Below are 19,669 nucleotides of genomic sequence, written 5' to 3' on the forward strand. Positions count from 1 at the left end.
AATCATTAGCCACTGGTGACGAACACTTTCAGCCCCCCTTTCCTCCCTGGAGGTGGTTGGGGGTGGGCCTGAAAGTTCTAACCTTCTAATCATGCCTTGGTCTTTCTGGAGATCAGCCCGCATCCTCAAGCTATCTAGAGACCCCAACACCCAGTCATCTCATCAGCATACAAAAAGACACTCTCATCACTCTGGTGATTCCAAGGTCTTAGAAGCTCTGGTGTCAGGAACCAGGGTCGAAGATCAAATATTAGAACAAAAGATGCTCCTAGTACCCTATCCCTCAGGAAATTACAAGGGTTTGAGAAGCTCTGTGTCAAGAACTGGGGGCAGAGATCAAATATACACGTATTATATCACACAGTTTTATCACCCTATGTCAGTGAAAATATTTCCCATGTTGTCTGAAAATAAAGCACCTTGTGTCTGGAAAGACGAAAAAGTGTGTACTTTGCTATGTCTGCCTGGAAGTATTTAAGTGCACTATTATCAATAGTGATTAATAATGTATTAGTTATAGGCATGACTCTTTTGCTGCCCTGTAGACAAAGACACACCAAGTAAAAAACAGAATATGCTTGGGATAGAAACAACATATTACATTATATGATGACTTACACTTTACAAAACACTTTTACATTTTGCTGCATCTTTTTAAAAGATCTGGAAGTACTTTCCAATAAGCACTCCATTCATTGCTTGATAGACTTCAGGGTTTGTTCTCCCCCAACAAGGTTAACTGCATTATTCCCTCTCCTTCCCTATTTAAATAATATTAAAGGCTTCTCTTCTCTTCCCAGGGTGGAAGTCCAGCCTCTTAGCTTGAGAATATTAGCAGAATGGTAGGAGTCGAGAGCTGTGATTTTTCAGTTTAAATAATGACATCGTGCCTGGAAGACAGTTCCAAGTCCAACGCCCTTGATTTGGCAAGCTGTTTATCTGTGACCTCATTATTTTTTCTTAATCTATGAAACAGATGCATTCATGTCGATTCACTTCATCTATCTATGACCGGAATAGGATTTAAAATTCCTTAGGGGAATGGGCCAAGAATGCTCTTTAGAAAGAGAAAGTGCAACATGTTAGCCACATCAGTCCTTTAAATATCGTTACTATGGTTCAAAAAGGACAACCCCAAACTTCCCTTGCAACTTAAATTCCAGTTTCTTCCCACCTTTTCTTCTGATTCTTTACTTTCTCTTTGGCTGAAATTAGAAGCAAGAAGCGAGTAGGGAAAAGAAACCAGGGGTTGGACAAGGGGAGACCAGCCCAACAGACCGGTTAATCGAGTCTGTGGTTCTCTCCTTTGCTTCCACTCAGGGGCTAAGCGCTTCCAGCAGAAATGAGGATCCAGCCTAGGCTTGGTCAGGGCCCGGGTCCCACTGACAAATTTTATGGAGCTGTCTGAGGTGCCGTCGCAGGTACCAGCCCCGGAGCCCCTCCTCCGGTTGCGGTCAGGGACCCCCCCCATGCGGGGCCCCAGGGCTCCCCACGTCGCCCTTCTTCGGGCACGCGGTCTGCGCGCGGGCGCGGCCTCTGACGGAGCGCGGGCGTGCGCTCGGCGGCCGCGGCGTCCACCCCGCCCGCCGAAAGGAGCGGCGGCGCCAGCGTCCTGCCGCCTGTCCGTCACGCAGCCGCCCACGCCGCCGCCGCTTGCGATTGGTCGCAGGCCCTGGCCTGGTCCCTTCCAGCCCCGCCTGCCGCGGATGGACAGGCCGGGAGGGCGGGGCGGCGGCGGAGGGCCCGCCCAGCTGTCAGTTACGGGGGTGGCCCGGCGGGCGGGCGGGCGCTCGCTAGCTGCCTCGTTGCTCGCTCGCGCGCTCCCTGTTGCCGCCTGTGGAGAAGTCGGGGCTGCCCGAGCGGCCGCCGCCACCGCTTCGCCCGGACCTCCTCCCCGGCGCCTCCCGGCCCAGTCCCTCCCGGCCGCGCAGCCCCGAGTATCAGTGCCCCGCGGAGGGTCCGGAGAGTCCCGGCGGCGGCGCCGGGCGGTGTGTAAACCATGCTGAGGAGGATTTTACAGAGGGTAAGAGAGGAAACCGCCTCTCCAGCGGCACGTGAGCGGGAGAGCCCGAGCCAGGGCCGCGCGGAGGGGCAGGCGCGGCGGCGCGGGCGCCTCCTTCTCTAGGCCCCACAGCCCGGGAGCCGGTTAGGCCTCGGCCGTCCGTCTGGGGGGCGGGGAGGGCGGGCGGGGCGGCAGGCCGGAGCCGGGGGCGGGCGCCGAGTCCCCCGCGGCCCCGCGCGCCCAGGTCCGGCGCCCCGCTCCCGCTCCCGCGCGGGGCCGCCACGAGGGTGTGGTGCGCGGCGTCCTCCCGGATCCTGGAACGCCGTGTGGACGGAGAGTTGGTGCCGCCTGCCGGGTGGAGACGCCCGGGGGGAGGTCGGGGAGGCTGGCCTCGCTCTTCCCCCGCCCTCCGGGTCCCCCGAGTGTACACGACACGCACCTGCCACGCTCGGCTTCGCTTTCGCGTCTGGACAATATCGGAGGGTCAGGTGGCGAGCCCTGGCCTGGCGTCGGCCCAGCCCGGCTTCCGACACTTACTGGCGAAGTCAGCTGGGGAGGAAGATATTACTCACTGTTGGAAACTTTTTTTCTTTTTTCCAGTTAAAAATGCGTGTCTCCCTCCCAGCCCAGTACCTTTTTTGAGCTGTCCAGGAATAAGTCTGCAGTGAGCTTTATCCAGTGGTGTAGACTTACTCCTTCACTTTCTGCCAGTGCTGTCTCTGTTTGAAATCTGGAAAATCCTTAAGATGTAAAGATCAGAGCTTCGGAAAGCTGTATTATTGAGGAATCAGTTCCTAGAATAACACTTAAAATCTCTTTTCCTATAAGAGGTACTGTGCTCAGTTTTTGTTATGGGTATCTTTTATTTTTTCCTTCCTTTTTTGGGACTGATAACTAGTTTACAGGACAGAAGAAATGAGTGGATTTGTAGTATTCAGCCAAGGACTGTGCCAGAGGGAGTTGAGTCATCTCCTATACAGAGAGGGAGTGTTCTTGATCTGCATTGCTTTGTGAAGTGTTCAAGTCGTGTGCAACGTGGTCACGGATCGGGGAGAAATAGTTAACTTCTGTATCTGCCACCTCTATTGACATTTGACGACGTTTTGCAGTGGTTTTGTCAGAATTTTTTGAAATCTTGATAAGCCAGTGTTTTTGGCAGTAGCAGGGGCATGCCCTTTGCTCTGCCATCAGTTCCTGTGTTCAACAGGAAAGACATCTGTGCATGATTTACTTGCATTACTTAGAGATTGTTCTTTTATTGGACTTGGAGGAACTGATTACCTCATGCGTCAGATTGCGTTTCTGTCATAGTTCCACAAGTGAAAAATAGTTTGCCTGTGGTTTGCTTTAAAGTTGACAAATAAAGTGTTTACTGACTTAAGATTAGCTTCTGGTAGTTACAAATTAGTTTTCAGAAATATGGGATGCTTTCCAGTATTCTTAGTTTAAGATTGTTAAGCATTTAGATTATATAAAGATCATTTTTAATGTTGGCACATGCATACACGTCAACTGTTACAGAAGTTTCAGTTGAAATTCCAAAATTGGAATTTATTCTGGTTATTGCCGAGATGTGATATGGAATCATTACATATGACTAAGTCAGTTGACAACTGAGTTCCTCAACCATGGTACTGTTAACATTTGTGACTGGGTAACTCTTTGTTGTGGGAGACTGTCCTGTGCATTGTAAGATGTTTAGCAGCATTCCTGGCTTCTACCCACTAGATGCCAGTAGTACCCCCCAAATCTCCTTCCTGTTGTGACCACCAAAAGTATCTCCACACTTTACCAAATGTCCCTTTGGGGCAAAATTGCCCCTGGCTGGGAACCGCTGTGTTCTATGTATATACTCTTTTATAGGAGAGTTTGAAGTGTTGCTCACAGTTAACTACTTAAGTTTCTTTTCTTCAGTGTCCTTATATTGAGTGTCAGTAAATGCCAGGTATTATGCTAGGGTCTGGGAAACAGTTAAGTCCTCCCTTTAGAACTCAGCCTGGCTGAAGAAGTGGACATTTAAAAGTAATTACAGTGCTATGTAGTAGAAGAATGAAGAGTGCCTGGGAGCCCCTTTGTGGGGCGGGTGTTGGCGCAATCAGGAAAAGCTTTAGGGAGGAGGGCATATTTGCTGCTCAAAAGAGGGAAGGGCAGAGGGGACAGCAAATACCAAGGCCTGGAGTCATAAAAGGGGCAGGTAATATCAGGGATTGGTTTAGGAAGTGAAATAATGTGCAGGGATTGGTGGGAGATGATGCTGCAGAGGTAGCTACAGACCAGATCATGAGAGTCCCTTCGGAGTAGTTTATCTTTTATCTTGTAGATGGGTCAGTCTTAATGCTTACCATCTAATAGGGGCATTTTGATAAAAGCCTTAAAGAAATCTTGTGATTTGTATTACTAGTTTAGAACCTAGAATATATATTTTATTAACTCCACAGGTGGTGTTTACTAATGAGTATAACTGGAATTTTTAAATTATGTAACATGGCAACCATTTTATTTTACCCCACCCTGATAATCTTATTTCTCAGTAGTGGTATTAAGATATAAGATGAAAACTAAAGTTGCTGATTTAGAGATTTGTTTGAAATGGTCTCCATGCTTAGAAATTATATTGCATTCCTTTAACATTCTGTTTTTAGATGACCTTTTCATTTTAACTGTTATAATTTTCTTCTGAATAGTGTCCTTTAAATAGCGCTTTTGAAAGAAGAAACACGATGTGCTTATAATCAATTATAATTTAGAGTCTTTGAGCATCATCAATAAGGTCCCAGGGTACTTTACAGAAAATTTAGTTTCTTCTGGTTCTTCTTCTTCTTCTTCTTTTTTTCCTTTAGCTTACTCTAAAAGATGTGTCTTTGAGGCTTGAAAGGGTCTGAAAAAAAAAAAAGTGAGGTAGCTCCAATATGTATGTATTGACTATTTTGCTTAGTAGTCCTTTGAAGAGAAATGTGAATTTAAAGTGCTTGATGGCCAGAAAGTTGATCAGCATTTAGCACTTTTGGCAGTTTGTAAACTTTGCTGCCATTTCTTGCTTAAGGAACTTACTGTGTTTTAACATTAGTGTATTAGATTTCCTTTTACTGGTATATTTCAATAGTATTGCTAAAGAAAAAATGGATTTAATTATTCTAGAATTGTAGAAAGAGGAGTCCTCCTTTATGGTCAACAAGTCTATCTTTCTCATTTCAAAATGTGAAAGGAGAAACAGAAAGAGATTAAATGATTTATCTAAGGTAACACAGTTAGTGGATGTCAGAACTGAGACTAGATCCAAATTTTCCCAACTCCCGATCCATTTCCCTTTTTCTGGCACTTTGTTGCCCTTTTGTCCCTCTACTCAACTGATGTGGTTAGCACTGTGCTAGTCACTGTGGAAGATACAGGAAAAATATGAGACCTGACTTCTCCCTGAAGGAACATATATGATTAAGTGCCAAAGTCCGTGATATAGACAATGAAGGCTGTAGTAGTACACACAAGGAAGGATCAGAAATGAACCTGTGTGAGCCGGCAGTCTTGGAGAAAATGGACATGAGATGGGGTTTTGAAGAATGTGTGTGATTAGGAGAAGTTTTAGTTTCACTCTAGGTATGAATTACAGTATAAGTAAAGACTCAAGAGATGGGAATGAGTTCATTCTTTCTGCTCGACCTCCTTCCTTGGCATATTTACCTTCAATAAACAAATATTTATAACAGTTGCTATGTGCTAGATACTGGGGCTACAGTAGAATAAGACACAAACCCTACCCTTGAATAACTTAAAACCAAGTGACTTCTAGAGATAGATATCTGTTGAGAGCAGAAAGAAAGTGAGAGAGAAATTGACAAAGATAGTGTGACACTTCATTGTGGAGATTCTTGGTTGTCGAGCTCAGTCCTGTCCAGTGCGAATAAGAGTCACATATGTAATTTAAAGTTTCTAGTAACCACATTTAAAAAAATTAAAAAGAAAGAGGTGAAATTAATTTTTAAAATATATTTTCTTGACAATTTTTAAAATATATTTTCTTGACCCTGTGTACAGTCATGCGCCGCATAACAGTGTTTTGGTCAACGAAGGAACTCATATACGACGGTGGTCCCATAAGATTAGTACCCATATAGCCTAGGTGTGTAGTAGGCTATACCATCTAGGTTTGTGTAGGTACACTGTGTGATGTTTGCACAATGAAGAAATCGCCTAATGATGCATTTCTCAGAACGTATTGCTGTCATTAATCAATGCATAAATATATCTAAAATATTTCAATGTGTAATCAATATAAAAATTTTAATGAGATATCTTACATTCTTTTTTTTTTACTAAGTCTGTGAAATCTGGTGTGTATTTTGCACTAATAGCACATCTCAGTTTGGACTAACCATATTTCAGCTGTTCAACAGCCTCATCTAGCTAGTGGCTACTGTATTGGACTGTGCAGGTCTAGTTGAATACATGTATTATATAGTTTTTAACTTTTTATTTGGAATTAATTTCAAACTTATAAAAAGTTGCAAGAATAAACTAATACAAGTAACAGCTGTATACTCTTTATCCAGATATACCTGTTGTTAACATTTTATCCTATTTCCTTTATCATTTGATAAGTTTCTTCTCATCTCTCTCTGTATGTAATTTTTTTTTTCTTGAATCATTTGAGGATCGGTTATGATCCTGTACCTCTGAACACTTCAGTGAAGAATAGGGATATTCTCTTACATAACTACAGTATAGTTGTCAACTTCATAAATTTACATTGATTCAATTTACTATCCATAATTCCAGTTTTGTCAGTTGATCTGATAACGTCCTTTGTAGCATGTCCGTATCTCCAGTGTAAGGTCCAGTTGGGGTTAGGTATTATATTTAGTTATCATGTCTCTTTAGCCTTTTTAAATCTGGAACCTTTTCACAGCATTTCTTTGCAATTTATGACATTTTTGAAGAATATAGATCCCCTCCCCTTCTACTCCTACCCCCCCACCCCGAATGTTCCTCATGTTGTGTTTGACGTTTTCTTGTGATTAGATTGAGATTATGCATTCTTGGCCAGAATGTTGCCTAGAAGATGTATCCTTCTCAGATTATCACGTCTGGAGGCCCATGATGTCTTTCTGTCCTTTCTAGATAATGTTAATTTTACTTACTTTGTCCAAGGTCAAGGTGTAGCCCAATTTTTCCACTGTAGAATAATAATTTTTTTTTCTTTGCAGTTAGTAGGCAGATACTTATAAGGCCATGCAAATTTCCTGTTCCTTATCAAAATTTCGCCCGAGGTTTAGCATCCATTGTGGATTCTTGCCTGATCTAGTCTTCACCATAATGACTGCAAAATGATGATTTTGCCCACTCCAGCACTTCCTCTATATTTACCCATTGGTCCTTGGCTTTCCCTTCACTCCCTCCCTCCTTCCCTCCCTCCCTGCTCCCTCTTTTCTTTCTCTCTACCTTCCTCCCTCCCTTTTTTCCTTCCTTCTTGCCTTTCTATTGGTATAGACTCATAATTTCATTTTTTAAATGTTTTGTAACTCATCACTGTTCTTAATTATTTTGTGCCCAAATTGTCCCAGATTTGAACAGTGGAGCCCCTTCAGGGTGGCTCCTATGTTCTTTTGACATGCCCCTATCATTTTTTTAAGCTCTTCCTTATTCTCTGGCATAACAAGGTATTCCAAGCTCAACTTTTACCTACCGTTTCCCAGCCCTGAAATTAGCCGTTTCTCCTAGGAGCTGATTCCTTTCGGTGGGGAATGGTATTAGAGACCAATATCTGGGGTAGCTTTCCTTCTTGTTTCTTTCAGCAGACAAATCTAACTATAAAATTTTGAACTTTATTCTGTAGGAAAGCAATAAGATTTTATTAAGCCTAGAAATATATTTGGCATGTAGAGGAGTAAAATTCTTCTCTATCCTCTTTGGGTTTGTGGCTGGGCCTAAGAATTAAACTGACATAAGACAGATTAACAAGAGAAAAACATACACATTTTATTAAATTTTGCCACGTACATGGGAGCCTTCACAAGAGAATGAAGACCCAAAGAAGTGCTCAGAGCAGGGAGTGTTTATATCTTTTAGACAAATAAACCATAAATTTGTGAAGACTTGAGAAGACAAAGGGGTTTGGGCTAGGAGTGGTAAATGGTAAAGAAATAACTGGGAAGGTAAGGGTTAGTTTAACAAGGTTTGTTTGTACAGATTTCTCAGCTCCCAATTCTTTGTCTCTGATGATAAGGATACCTTCTATCCTTGTGGTCCAGGGAGGGTGCCTTTCACATGAGAGGTTTATCTCCTGCTTTCAGGAAGAAGCAGGAGAGTCCGAGTGTCCTTCTTGCATCTGCTGTTTCTCAAGTGCTTTTAATTCAAAATAATCAGTATGCCAAAGTGGCGTATTTTGGGATGATATATTCTGGTTTCCTTCAGGTACAAGGTAGGAGTTAATAATATATGTTGAATGAGTATCAAAAGAAGTGTTTTAGGAAGATTAATTTGCCAGTGTTGCATGTGATGTATTAAAACCACAGGAGAGTATAAGCAGAGATCAGATGGGAGTGATTTTAGTATTTTAGGCACTAGGTAATTATGATTTGCATTAGGATGATGGCGATGTGAGCAGAACGAAAGGTGATGAATAGGGAAGACCTTTTGAACATATCTGTTCCCCAAACATCTGTTATGGGGGCTGTGTGCTGTGGACCCATTGATGAGTAAAACAGACATGAACCCTCACGGAGCTTAGTGTCCAGGGGAGGAGAGAGGAATTGTTTGAAGAATCACATAACTATATAGTCACATCCTTGGAGGAGTGTTAGGAAGGAAAAGCACAGCGACTACCAAGAGCACACAGCAAGAGGGCCCTGATCTAAACTAAGATGCTAGAGAAGGCTTCTCTGATTAGTTACACATGAGGTTTGATGAAATTATTAGTCATTTGTTGAAGCAAATTTTAAAAAGTGGAATTATTTTCTCTTTGTGTAGATTTATTTTTAGTGTGTTAAGAATAAAGAAGAGATTAAGATATAAAAGAACCAGGGCTAGAACTCAGTTTTCTCTTCTAATCCCCCTAGTCTTCGCTTGGGCTAAAGAGACAGTATAATTAGTGGTTTAGAACCTGAACTCTGGAGCAAGACTGCCTGGGGTGGTATCCGCACCCCATTTACTAGCTGAATAGCTTTGGGCAGGTTGCTTGACTTCTCTGTGTCTCATTAAAATGGTCTTAATAATAGTACCTGTTTCATAGGGCTGTAGTGAGGATAAAATGAATTAATACACGTAAAGTTCTTACAACAGTATCCGGCACATAGTAAGCTCTCTATAAATGTTAGTTGCTACTAACGCCACTAATGTTTTGTTATTATTATTATGTACTCCACATTTCTTCAAGGAACACTTTTCTTATCACTCCCATCTTTTATCTTTTTTTCTTAAGCTCCATTCTTTTGTGTGTGTGCAGACATTCATTCATCATACTGTTGACCATTTCTTCTGTGCTAGTTACTGTGCTGGGCTTGGGGATAAAAAGCTCTTGAGGAGTTTGAATGGGGGAGACAGATAAATAATTATAAAGCAATGTGATAAGTGGTGTTAATAGATACACAAAGGAAGAGTATGTGAGCACAAAAGAAATTAGCTAATTCTGTGGTAGAAGGGTGGGGCAGTGTGTGTGTGTGTGGGGGGGGAGACAGGGAATGGAGATTGTTGAAGGCCTTGCAGAGGCTGGAAGTGACTCGGGCACGGAGGAGCAAGGGAGAGAAGGCATTTTAGAGACAAGAACCAAGGAAACGCAAGAGCATGAAATAGCCCAGCACAGCGTAGGGGAATTGTTAGTATTTCTCCATGTGGTTGGGGCTAGTTATAAAAGATGAGACTGGAAGAGGTTTTAGGCTTTTACTATAGACAATATGGAGCCATGGAAAGTTTTTAAATGATCTAATTTATAATAAGGAAAACACTCCCAAAATATTTTCCCCAGGTAATCTTTATAAAAAGCAAATCAAGTGGATCACTCCTTTGATGAAAATCTGTTGGTGACTACTCAGTGCCCATGGGAGATGTCCAGACTCTTCATCTAGGCACACAAAATGCTCTGGTTCCTTTACATCATTTCAGGCTCATCTCCACATACCTCTGTACATGCACTGACCTTGCCATCCTCACTTTATGTGATTCCCACAACTTACCCTATTTTTATGATTCTCTGCATATCTCTGTAGAAGGTCTTTATTCTGCTCAGAGTGTCCTGTCGTTACTTGTCCACATTGCACAGTTCAGGTGACGCTAGGAGTTACTTGCTTGCTTTTTTCTTTTTTCTTCTTCTTCTCCCAAAGCACCCCATACTAATGAAGAGAATGGCCTTTTGGTATTAAACCATCAGTTAAGGCTAGAGCTCCTCTCCTCATGAGGGTGAGATCTTGTGCAAAATTTCAAGCTCTCTGAGACCTAGTTGCTTTATCTGTAAATTGAGGATGATATGTACCTCACAGTGTTGTGAAAGGATTGAATGAAATAATGTCCATGCAGCACTCAGCTCAGTATCCACCGTTCAGTAAACACTTAGTATATAGTAGCTGTTACACTGCATATCTCTGGAAAGTTTATAATGTTGTTTTTGTAATTTGTTTACTTGATTTCTCCTCTACTAGACGGAGCTTCCTTAGGGTGGGGATTTTATTTTCTTAGTGTGTAGGACCGAACTTAGTGCTTGGTGCTTGGTGGTTTTTCAGTAATATATGCTGACTACTTGGTGGCTGTGTAGAGAGCATGGCTCCATTAAGGGAGAGACTGGCTATACAGTTATTGTAGTTCCTAAAATTGCTATAGATTAGAATCATTGGGAATCCTTAAAAAAACAAAAGAAAGATTCTCAAGTCCCTCTATTGAATCAGAATTTCTGGGTCTCTCATTGTCAGTCTAGGGGATGATGAAAGCTTGAATTCAGGCATTGGCTTTGGGGATAGAGAGAGATTAGACTGATTTTCAAGAAAGTTAAGAGAGAGACTTGATAATAGGACTTGTTGACTGTGAGTAGTTTGGGTAGCTGAGAGAATGGTGGAATGGACTAAGGTAAAGAATAAAGGAGGAAGAACAGGTTTGGGGAGGAAGATGAGTGTGAACTAGAGATGTGGACATCCCAGTGGAGATGTTCAGAAGGCAGGTGGAAATATAGGTTCCACACTCAGCAGACAAGTGGAGGCAAGTATTAGATACGTGCAAATGTTGAAGAGAAGTCAAGTCAAATAAGAACTGAAAAGTGTCTGCCGAAAGGAACAGTTAGGTCATATCTATTTCAGTTTCAGGAGGGTCATAGGGAGAAATGACTGACTGGGAAGTAAGGAAATAGAAACAGGGAGCGCAGACTACTCTTCCAAGAAAGATGGAGGAGAGGACACAGAGTAATTAAATATTAAATGTGTGAATGTAATCTGTCATCCTTGGACCGCGTTCTAATAAACGCTTTTTATTTTCAAGGATTACAAACTTTCTCAAATGAGTTTAAGTTGAAAGGGAGATTTATTGTAAGGTTTCAAAGTGATCCAAGAAGAGGAATTGCTATACAGTTGGGTCTCTAGAGAATAGGACTGTGTCAGGGACAGTGGCAGCTCTTTTTTCTGCCTCACACTCTCTCATGGACCACTGACATCTTGTCTCTGAGTCCCTCCTCCTCACTGCTGCTTACTCAGTATGCTCAGGGTTCCAAATGGCCATATGACCACATGATTCTACCTGGTTTTCATCTTAGCTTTGCATAGCCAACTGGCCCAATGTCTCAATTCCCAAATCCCAAGAGAAGAATTTAAATGTCCTCCTCATTTTTTCTTGTCAGGTCATGTATAGGTCTCTGGCTGCCAACAGAATTGCTTCCTCTGGGTCTGGTGTCCATTGCTGGTTTAGTCAACTGAGGTTGGGAGTTTGGAGTGGGGTCATATGATACTTAGGATTCCTCCTCTAGGAGTTGTGGCACCATGAAACACATCTTTACAGATCATTCTTCTAGAAATAGGATTTACCAGCTCTGAAACACTGATAATAGTTCTCATGAGGTTCATTTGGTTCTAGGAATAAAGAGTCCATCAGGTTAGCTGAAAAATAAGATAGTGGTGGTTATGAGGATGCACTCAGCAGTAGGAAAGATGGAATTTCATGAAAATTCAAAACCAAAAATTTTATATGGGGCTGAGCCTCTGAGCCGTTTTTACAAGAAGGCTTTCTGAAGGATCCAAGGTAGTGCTATTCAGACCCCTGTGACAGGGCTTTGTACATTTTTCACTTTAGGGTTCAGCTGTTAAAGGACTCCGTGACTCTTCACATACTTGTGTCCCTTGTATCCTTATACTTTTGTTTCTGCTATCAGCTAATTTTCTTACCCTCTATTCTAGGTTTTTTCTTCTTAGATTCTGCATACTCAGAGTCTGTGGCCTTTTGGAACACTGGCTGGGTTATAACTTGGATTTACTCAAGTCCCTCATGTACTCTTACTTTACCTCGTGACTGCACTGTATGTCTGTTTACTTTCAGTTTATGAGACTGTTTAATCATTTCTCTTCATAATTTGCAATTTGAAGACCTAAGCATGGAACTCAGCAGTAGTGCATTCTTGGCATTGGAGCGTTTTTTTTTTTTGGCCACTGAGCCATTTTATTGTCTGCTGCCTAGCTTGGGAATGGCTGCTGTTGGGTCCAGGTGATCACATTTGGTCAGTTGCCAATAGACATGGGGTCATGTAACCTGGCTGTCTTGGACTAGGTTTTCAACATGGGCAGTGGTAGGGTACTTTCTTTTAGGATAGATCCATGGCCATTGCCTGCGCCATGATTGATTGACACATTTAATGCAATAACATGAATCATTTAGTTGTATAGATGTCTGTTTAGGTCTTGCGCAGGTCATAGCAGTAGATTAAATTTAATGAAAACCACATTCTTTCCCTCATCTCAGTGTTTAATACCAAACTATGGTTAAGTTTTACATAAGTATCCTAATATAAACGTTTTTCCAGAGTCTCAGTGATACTTTATTTGGACTTATTAGCTAAATAATATTTCGAAAATGTTTTAAGGATTCCTGTCTTTATATAGTGCTATGCCAAAATACATTGTTGTGTGGCGTGGGTTAAGTGGTAAATTATATTGATTTAGAGCACTGAGAAGGGAGTATGAATTTATTTTGTTCTGTAAGATATTTATTTTTCTGGTATATCCTTATATATGTTTGCAACTTCTAAATATTTTAAGTAATGATTTAGTTTTACAAATAAAAATATTTAAAAATAATAAAAGAATATATTTCTGGTTATGAAAATAAATCTTGTACATTATGGAAATTTGAAAAGTTCAGACATGAAAATTTCAAGGAAGCATAGGGGCTGTAGCATAGTGAATGATTTAACGTTAAGAGCACACGCTTTGAAGTCAGGTGGAATCCCAGCTCTGTGCATTGTTGTGTTTGTGATCTTAGCTAACAACTTCTTGAGCTTCTTTAACCTTATTTTTTCCCCCTTGGCTAAATGGGAACAATCCCTTTGATTTTATTCAAAGGATTGTTGTGTAGATTAAATGATATAATGTAAATAAAGTGCTGAGCTTATCATAGAGATGGTATGTTAGCCATTATTATTGTTAATAGAAAGATAAATTATTTCCTACCAATTGAAATTTCTTTAGTCTAAAACTCAAGTTTCTTACGTGCATGGTTTTGAAAATGCAAATGATCTAGGGGAAGTTGATATTCTGAACTTTACAATAAGAGTCATGCTTCAGAGTTATTTTGATTTTGTTAAGTTTTTGAGTATAAAGGTACCAGAGCAAGTAGGGAAATCACTGAATCAGGAATCAAAAGAACTGAGTTCTACCTCTGCTATGAGTGTGATCTTAAGCAAATCATTGAGCTTCTCTTGGCTTCACTTTCCCTATCTGTCCAATGAGGGCACCACCTAGGTGATTTCTAAAGTGCTTTTCACTGTAAAAGTTGAAAACAAGGAAGTACCAGTGTTTTGAGTCTGCAGATCATCTGCAGTCCCAAAGTAGCATTTTAGATGTGTTATATAACAAATTCTGGTACTTTTTACCCTATTTTCTAGCATCTTTGCTGAGCAAAAACAGTTTCATCAGGAAGCAAGTATTCAGTGATTTTTTGATGTCATGTAAGGTGACTTGCCAAATGGTAGGCTCCAGAAGATAGTAGGTGTCCTTCTCTACTGAGATTTCCGATGTGTGTGTCATCTTGTCATCCGTGTGTTGTCCTGTCCCCCAGCCCCCACCCCTTGCACCAGTTTATAGCCCTTTATGAGAATCTCAAATGCAAGTAAGGTACATTCATTGTAGTGGATGCTTTGGTGTGGCCCCTAGATCCTTCTGCAGGACTGAGACACATTCCCCTCGCTGCCTGGAGTCTTGGCTGCTGAGGGCTCATAGCTGTATCCTTCTTTGGGAGTTGTCCTTACAGAAGGAAGCTGCCTCACCCAGGATGATGTCCCCTTCCTGGAAGCAGCCTGCGCTTAATTACTGGTTGATGTGGAGGATGCAAAAAATCCACCCCTTGCCTCAATTAGGGCCTTCTATGAAGGACCATCCCAGCTTCAGGACTCTTGGTAGGATTAGCTGAGGCTGCTGTTACAACTGTGTTACTGATCAGTGCTGTTCAGCTTCTTCCTCAGCCCAGTCATGCTGCCCCTGTGCCCACACAGGTGTTCTTGAGAGCACTCCCCAGTAAACCTCCTGCTTGCAGATTCCAGTCTCCCAGTCTGTTTCCTTGGGAACCCGAATTAGGAGTCATTTGCTGTTAGGATAGGCTTTCTGAGGGATTTTTACATCATAAAAGATGATTATATTCAGGGTAGATTTTTTTGTGTATGTGTGAGAAGAAGATTAGTCCTGAGCTAACATCTGTTGCCAATCCTCCTCTTTTTGCTTAGGAGGATTGGCCCTGAGCTAACATCTGTGCCGTCTTCTTCCTCTACTTTATATGTAGGACTGCCACAGCATGGCTTGATAAGCAGTGCATAGGTCTGGGCCTGGGATCCAAACCTGCGAACCCCAGGCCGCTGAAGTGGAGTGCATGAACTTAACCACTATGCCACTGGGCCGACTCTATTCAGGGTAGATTTTAATTTTATGAATTTTGTGTTTTACTTCTTTGAAACTGATACTCTACATATCTTTTATAACAGGAATTCACAGCCACTAGATTAGAATTTCTCTTAGATCCTTTTTTTTTATAATTTTATTTATTTATTTGTTTTTTCTCCCAAAGCCCCAGTAGATAGTTGCATGTCATAGCTGCACATCCTTCTAGTTGCTGTATGTGGGACGCGGCCTCAGCATGGCCAGAGAAGCGGTGCGTCGGTGCGCGCCTGGGATCCGAACCTGGGCCGCCAGCAGCGGAGCGTGCACACTTAACTGCTAAGCCACGGGGCCGGCCCCTCTTAGATTCTAAAGTGCTAGGTAATAGGTCTTCAAGGCCATTTGCTGGGATTTTGAGCATGGCTCACAGATGCTGTGTTTAGGAAATTTTATTATCAGCACTTTCCTCAGTTCCCCAAGTGATTTTAAGACTTAAAAAATGAAAAGTGACTTCTTCTCAAAACCTTTTTTTGGTGTATTTTTGTGTCTTCCTATCCATATTTGTTGAATCAAAACACCTAGTGCTCTAAACTTGCTTAAAATATATAGATCAGTTTTAATTATATGTTAGATATTTAGTTATGTTAGATATTTAAAAAATGTTAGGTATTAAAAAACTTTTATTCTTTTACTTAATATCGAATTAATTGTATGATGTCTATAAACCCGATTTAGTTACTAGTAACTTGTCTGTAATTAGTTTTGATATTTAATAGTCTCAGTCTCTTACTGACTTGGCTTGTCTTTTTTTTCCCCCCAGTGACTTGGCTGCTTTTGAGGGGTAAATTACTTTCATGTACCTATTAATAACCAGTAACTAAGTTTTAGCATTTTGAAAGTGTCCATAAGAAAGCTAAGCATATAAAGAGATTGGAAATATTTGACTTGGTTTCTGTGAACATGCTTTGAAGTTAGCCACTTGAGGGCCCAAATGAATCATGGGATGAGAGTTTTGGAGCTAGAAGAGGGGCCGGCCCCATGACGTAGCGGTTAAGTGTGCACGCTCCGCGGCTGGTGGCCTGGGTTTGGATCCCGGGCGCACAGCAACGCACCACCTGTCAGGCCATGTTGTGGCGGCATCCCACATAAAGTGGAGGAAGATGGGCACGGATGTTAGCTGAGGGCCAGTCTTCCTCAGCAAAAAGAGGAGGATTGGCATGGCTGTTAGCTCAGGGCTGATCTTCCTCACAAAAAACAAAAAAAAGATTAGTGACTGGAGCTAGAAGGACCCGTGATCTTGTCCTGTCCCTGTAATTTATCAATGAAGAAGTTGAGATTAGAGAAATTAAGTGTCTTGTTGGGTATCAGAGAGATGACCAAGAAACATTTTAGATGGTGGAGAGAATATTGAATTGGGACCTGGGAAACCTAAGTTTTAACTGCAACTCTAACATTAGATAGCGGAGTGATATCCAGTAAGCCAGTTATACTTTCTAGGGCTTAGTGTCTTTATCTGCAAAGTGGTACAATTGAAACGTGATTTCTGAGATGCTTCCCAGCTTTTAAATTTTGATTCTAGGTCTTTTTGGGAGAGATGCACTTAATAATAATATAAGTGCCAAATGCCAGGCACCGATTTAAACATTTTACATGTATTATTTCATTTAATCCTCATACCAGTCCTCTGAGGCTGACATCATTAGTTCCACTTTGAAGATGGGAATTGGGGCTTAGACAGGTTAAGTAAATTTGCAAAGCTTCTAAGTGAGTAAATTGGAAGTTGAATGCAGTTCAACTGTGTGACTCCAACTCCTATTTTCTGAATCACTGTTCCTCAATTTAGGTGGACTTTTGTCTGTGGAACGCTTGACAGGCCCTGCTGAAAGCAAGAGCAAATGGCATTTAGATAGGTTGATGCTTTTGACCCCCTTCTGTGGCATAGTGTAGTATTGTGTGCTCGTGGGTTAGGCAGAGAAGACTTAAGATGCGGACGTATATTATGTGCTGTTGCTTGGGAAGTTTTGGAGAGGGCTGGAATCAGATGCAACAGGGGGGATAGCCTCTTAGAGGCCACTTTGAAAGACAAATTGAAGAGGAATTGCGCTCATGTCAGCATTAATAATTTAACAACACGGTGACTGTATTTGTTTGCTCATTAAAATTGTAGATGGCTCTAGGTTAGGTGGAATTGCTCACATTTCAAAAAATAAGAATTGTTCTTAGCTGAAAGCTGGTATAAATGAGTTAGGGTTAAATGTGGTATATTTGTAAAGAAATTAGGGTTTTTTTGAAAGAAGCTTACTATGGTACTTGGTTTTATGATGGATAGAAAAGTGTCTGTGGAGTTATATGGTACTATACGTTTTCTAGGTCAAGGTCATATTATTGCAAAAGTCTGAGTAAGCTTTCTACTTCAGGATTTGATATTGATCAGGATATATTTTTAAGATACATTTTTAAGAAGAAGGTGGAGAAATGAGAAGGAGCTCTGAGGACAAAAAAAGTAACTAGCAAAAATGGATTCTGAGACAAGTTTAAAGGTCTTAGAGTTATAATGAAGATTAGAATGAAGGGTATTAGTGACCATCTTCAACGTTGAAGATTTAAAGCAAGCAGGAAAGGACTTAAGAGACATTTTATTTGAAGTTTGAAGCTGACAGCTACGAGTTAGGATTTGGAGTACAGAACGTATAAAATGAAAAGTAGAAGGTCCCTTCCCCAGTAATCATTGCTAATAGTTTTTTGTGTATTTTTCCACAATTTTTTGATGCATGTATCCGTTAACATTATACAAATATGATCATACTCTTCATATGACTGAGTTTTTTTTCACTTAATGTTGTTTGGAGATCTTTCAGTAGAGGCACTTTTGGAACTACCTCTTTTGTTATTTATTTTTAATAATTACTTTATATTCGATTGTACAGATGATTAAACTAGTCCCCTGTTTAAGGACATTTAGTTTATTTCCAGTTTTGCTGTGGTAAACAACACTGCGGTGAACATGCTTGTGCATACGTATAGGCGATACTTTCGTCAACTGGGTAATTTCCTAGCAGTGAGTCAGAGAGCATGTATGTTTTTTGTATTTAGTTACACTCCCAGAAACAATGTTTGAGAGTCTTGGTTTTTCAACACCGTTTCCACCAATGAATATTGTCAAAGAATAAAAACATCTTGATTTTACTCAGATAGCCTGAAAACCAGATTGGCAATTGTCAGTCTTCTAGTTTCTTGTTTAACTTAACTTAAAAAAGAAAAGATGGAAAATAGAATGATATAAATCTTGGAGTAGTTACTCTGTTCCTTTTTTAATGTATGAAAACTATTGTGTGTCAGTTAAATTCAGATGGACACTTTTATTGTGTTCTTTCTAGGAATTGTGATGAATACCTCACTCTTTACAGGGCTCCCATCTTCAGAAAGGTTCCTTTTCTCTTTTGTGGAGAAGATATGACATTGCATTTACTGTATTTAATTATATGTATTGCTGTGTAATAAACCATCCCCAAACTTTGGCTTTGACTTAAAACAACCACCATTTACAACCACTATTTTATTTGCTCTAGATTCTGTGGATCAACAATTTGGGGTAGGCTTATCTGAGTGGTTCTTCTCCTGGTCTCTCTTGGGGTTACTTATCCAGCTGGAGTTATCTGTTGATTTGATTGGGATGGATAGTCTTACTCAGATTGCTGATTATATTCATTGAGCCACAGGTATCCAAGGCTAGCCTGGGCTTATATGGTGGCAGAAGATTTCAAGCAACAAGAGCAAATTCCATTGTGCAAGCATTGTTCAAACACAAGTCTCTGCCTGTATCTTGTTTGCTACTCTATCATCAGCCAAGGCAAGTCTCAAGGCCAGCCTGGAGTCCATGTGGGAGATTACACAAGAGAATTACAAGAGCATTAAAACATAGGCATGATTCATTGAGGGTCATTGCTCTAACAATCTACCACAGACACCACTTTCTTCTTCCTTGTGTTATGAGTAAGTGTTACGAGAGAAGTATAAATAAGAGACATCATAGAATTTAAAGGACAGAGAGATTTCTTAACTGAGGGGGAAGATTCAGGAAAGGTTTTATCATGTCATCTAAGTTGGAAAGACTGATTTCATCAACAGTTGCAAAATGGTAATTTTCTAAATCTTTCATTCCTTCTACGTACATTAACTGACATTTTTCTGTAAAGAACTTTTCTGTAAAGAACATCAACCAAGCATGTTCTTTGAATTTGAGTGCAGACTGGAAAGACAGGATAAACACTTAATTCTTTTCCTTTAATTACTAATTTTCGGAATAAGAGTTGGTACACTGCTCTAATAGTGATCAGTGAGGCTTGCTTATTTGTCTTTTGACTTTCTTGTTTTTTCAGAGAAGAGAATTTATATACTTTTGTATATTTTATAAACTCAGTGGGTTTCAAGCAATTGGAGTCAATATGATTTTTTTTTGTGAGGAAGATCAGCCCTGAGCTAACATCCATGCCAATCCTCCTCTTTTTGCTGAGGAAGACCGGCCCTGGGCTAACATCTGTTGCCAATCCTCCTCCTTTTTTTCCCCTTTTTCTCCCCAAAGCCCCAGTAGATAGTTGTATGTCGTAGTTGCACATCCTTCTAG

The 19,669-nt window shown here is 41.0% G+C and overlaps 1 protein-coding gene across 2 annotated transcripts in view; it reads left to right on the forward strand.

Moving 5' to 3' along the window:
• Positions 1 to 1,914: 1,914 nt before the first annotated feature.
• The window catches only part of EEA1 (early endosome antigen 1), a 133,759-nt gene continuing 116,004 nt past the window's right edge, over positions 1,915 to 19,669 (forward strand). For both annotated transcript variants that reach the window (XM_058568670.1, XM_058568671.1), the window contains exon 1: positions 1,915 to 2,023. In XM_058568670.1, the coding sequence (XP_058424653.1) occupies positions 2,000 to 2,023 (24 nt within the window). In that variant the 5' untranslated portion in view covers positions 1,915 to 1,999. The remainder of the gene's footprint in view (positions 2,024 to 19,669) is intronic.

Source organism: Diceros bicornis, chromosome 25 (assembly GCF_020826845.1).
Source record: "Diceros bicornis minor isolate mBicDic1 chromosome 25, mDicBic1.mat.cur, whole genome shotgun sequence".
Classification (NCBI taxonomy): Eukaryota; Metazoa; Chordata; class Mammalia; order Perissodactyla; family Rhinocerotidae; genus Diceros; species Diceros bicornis.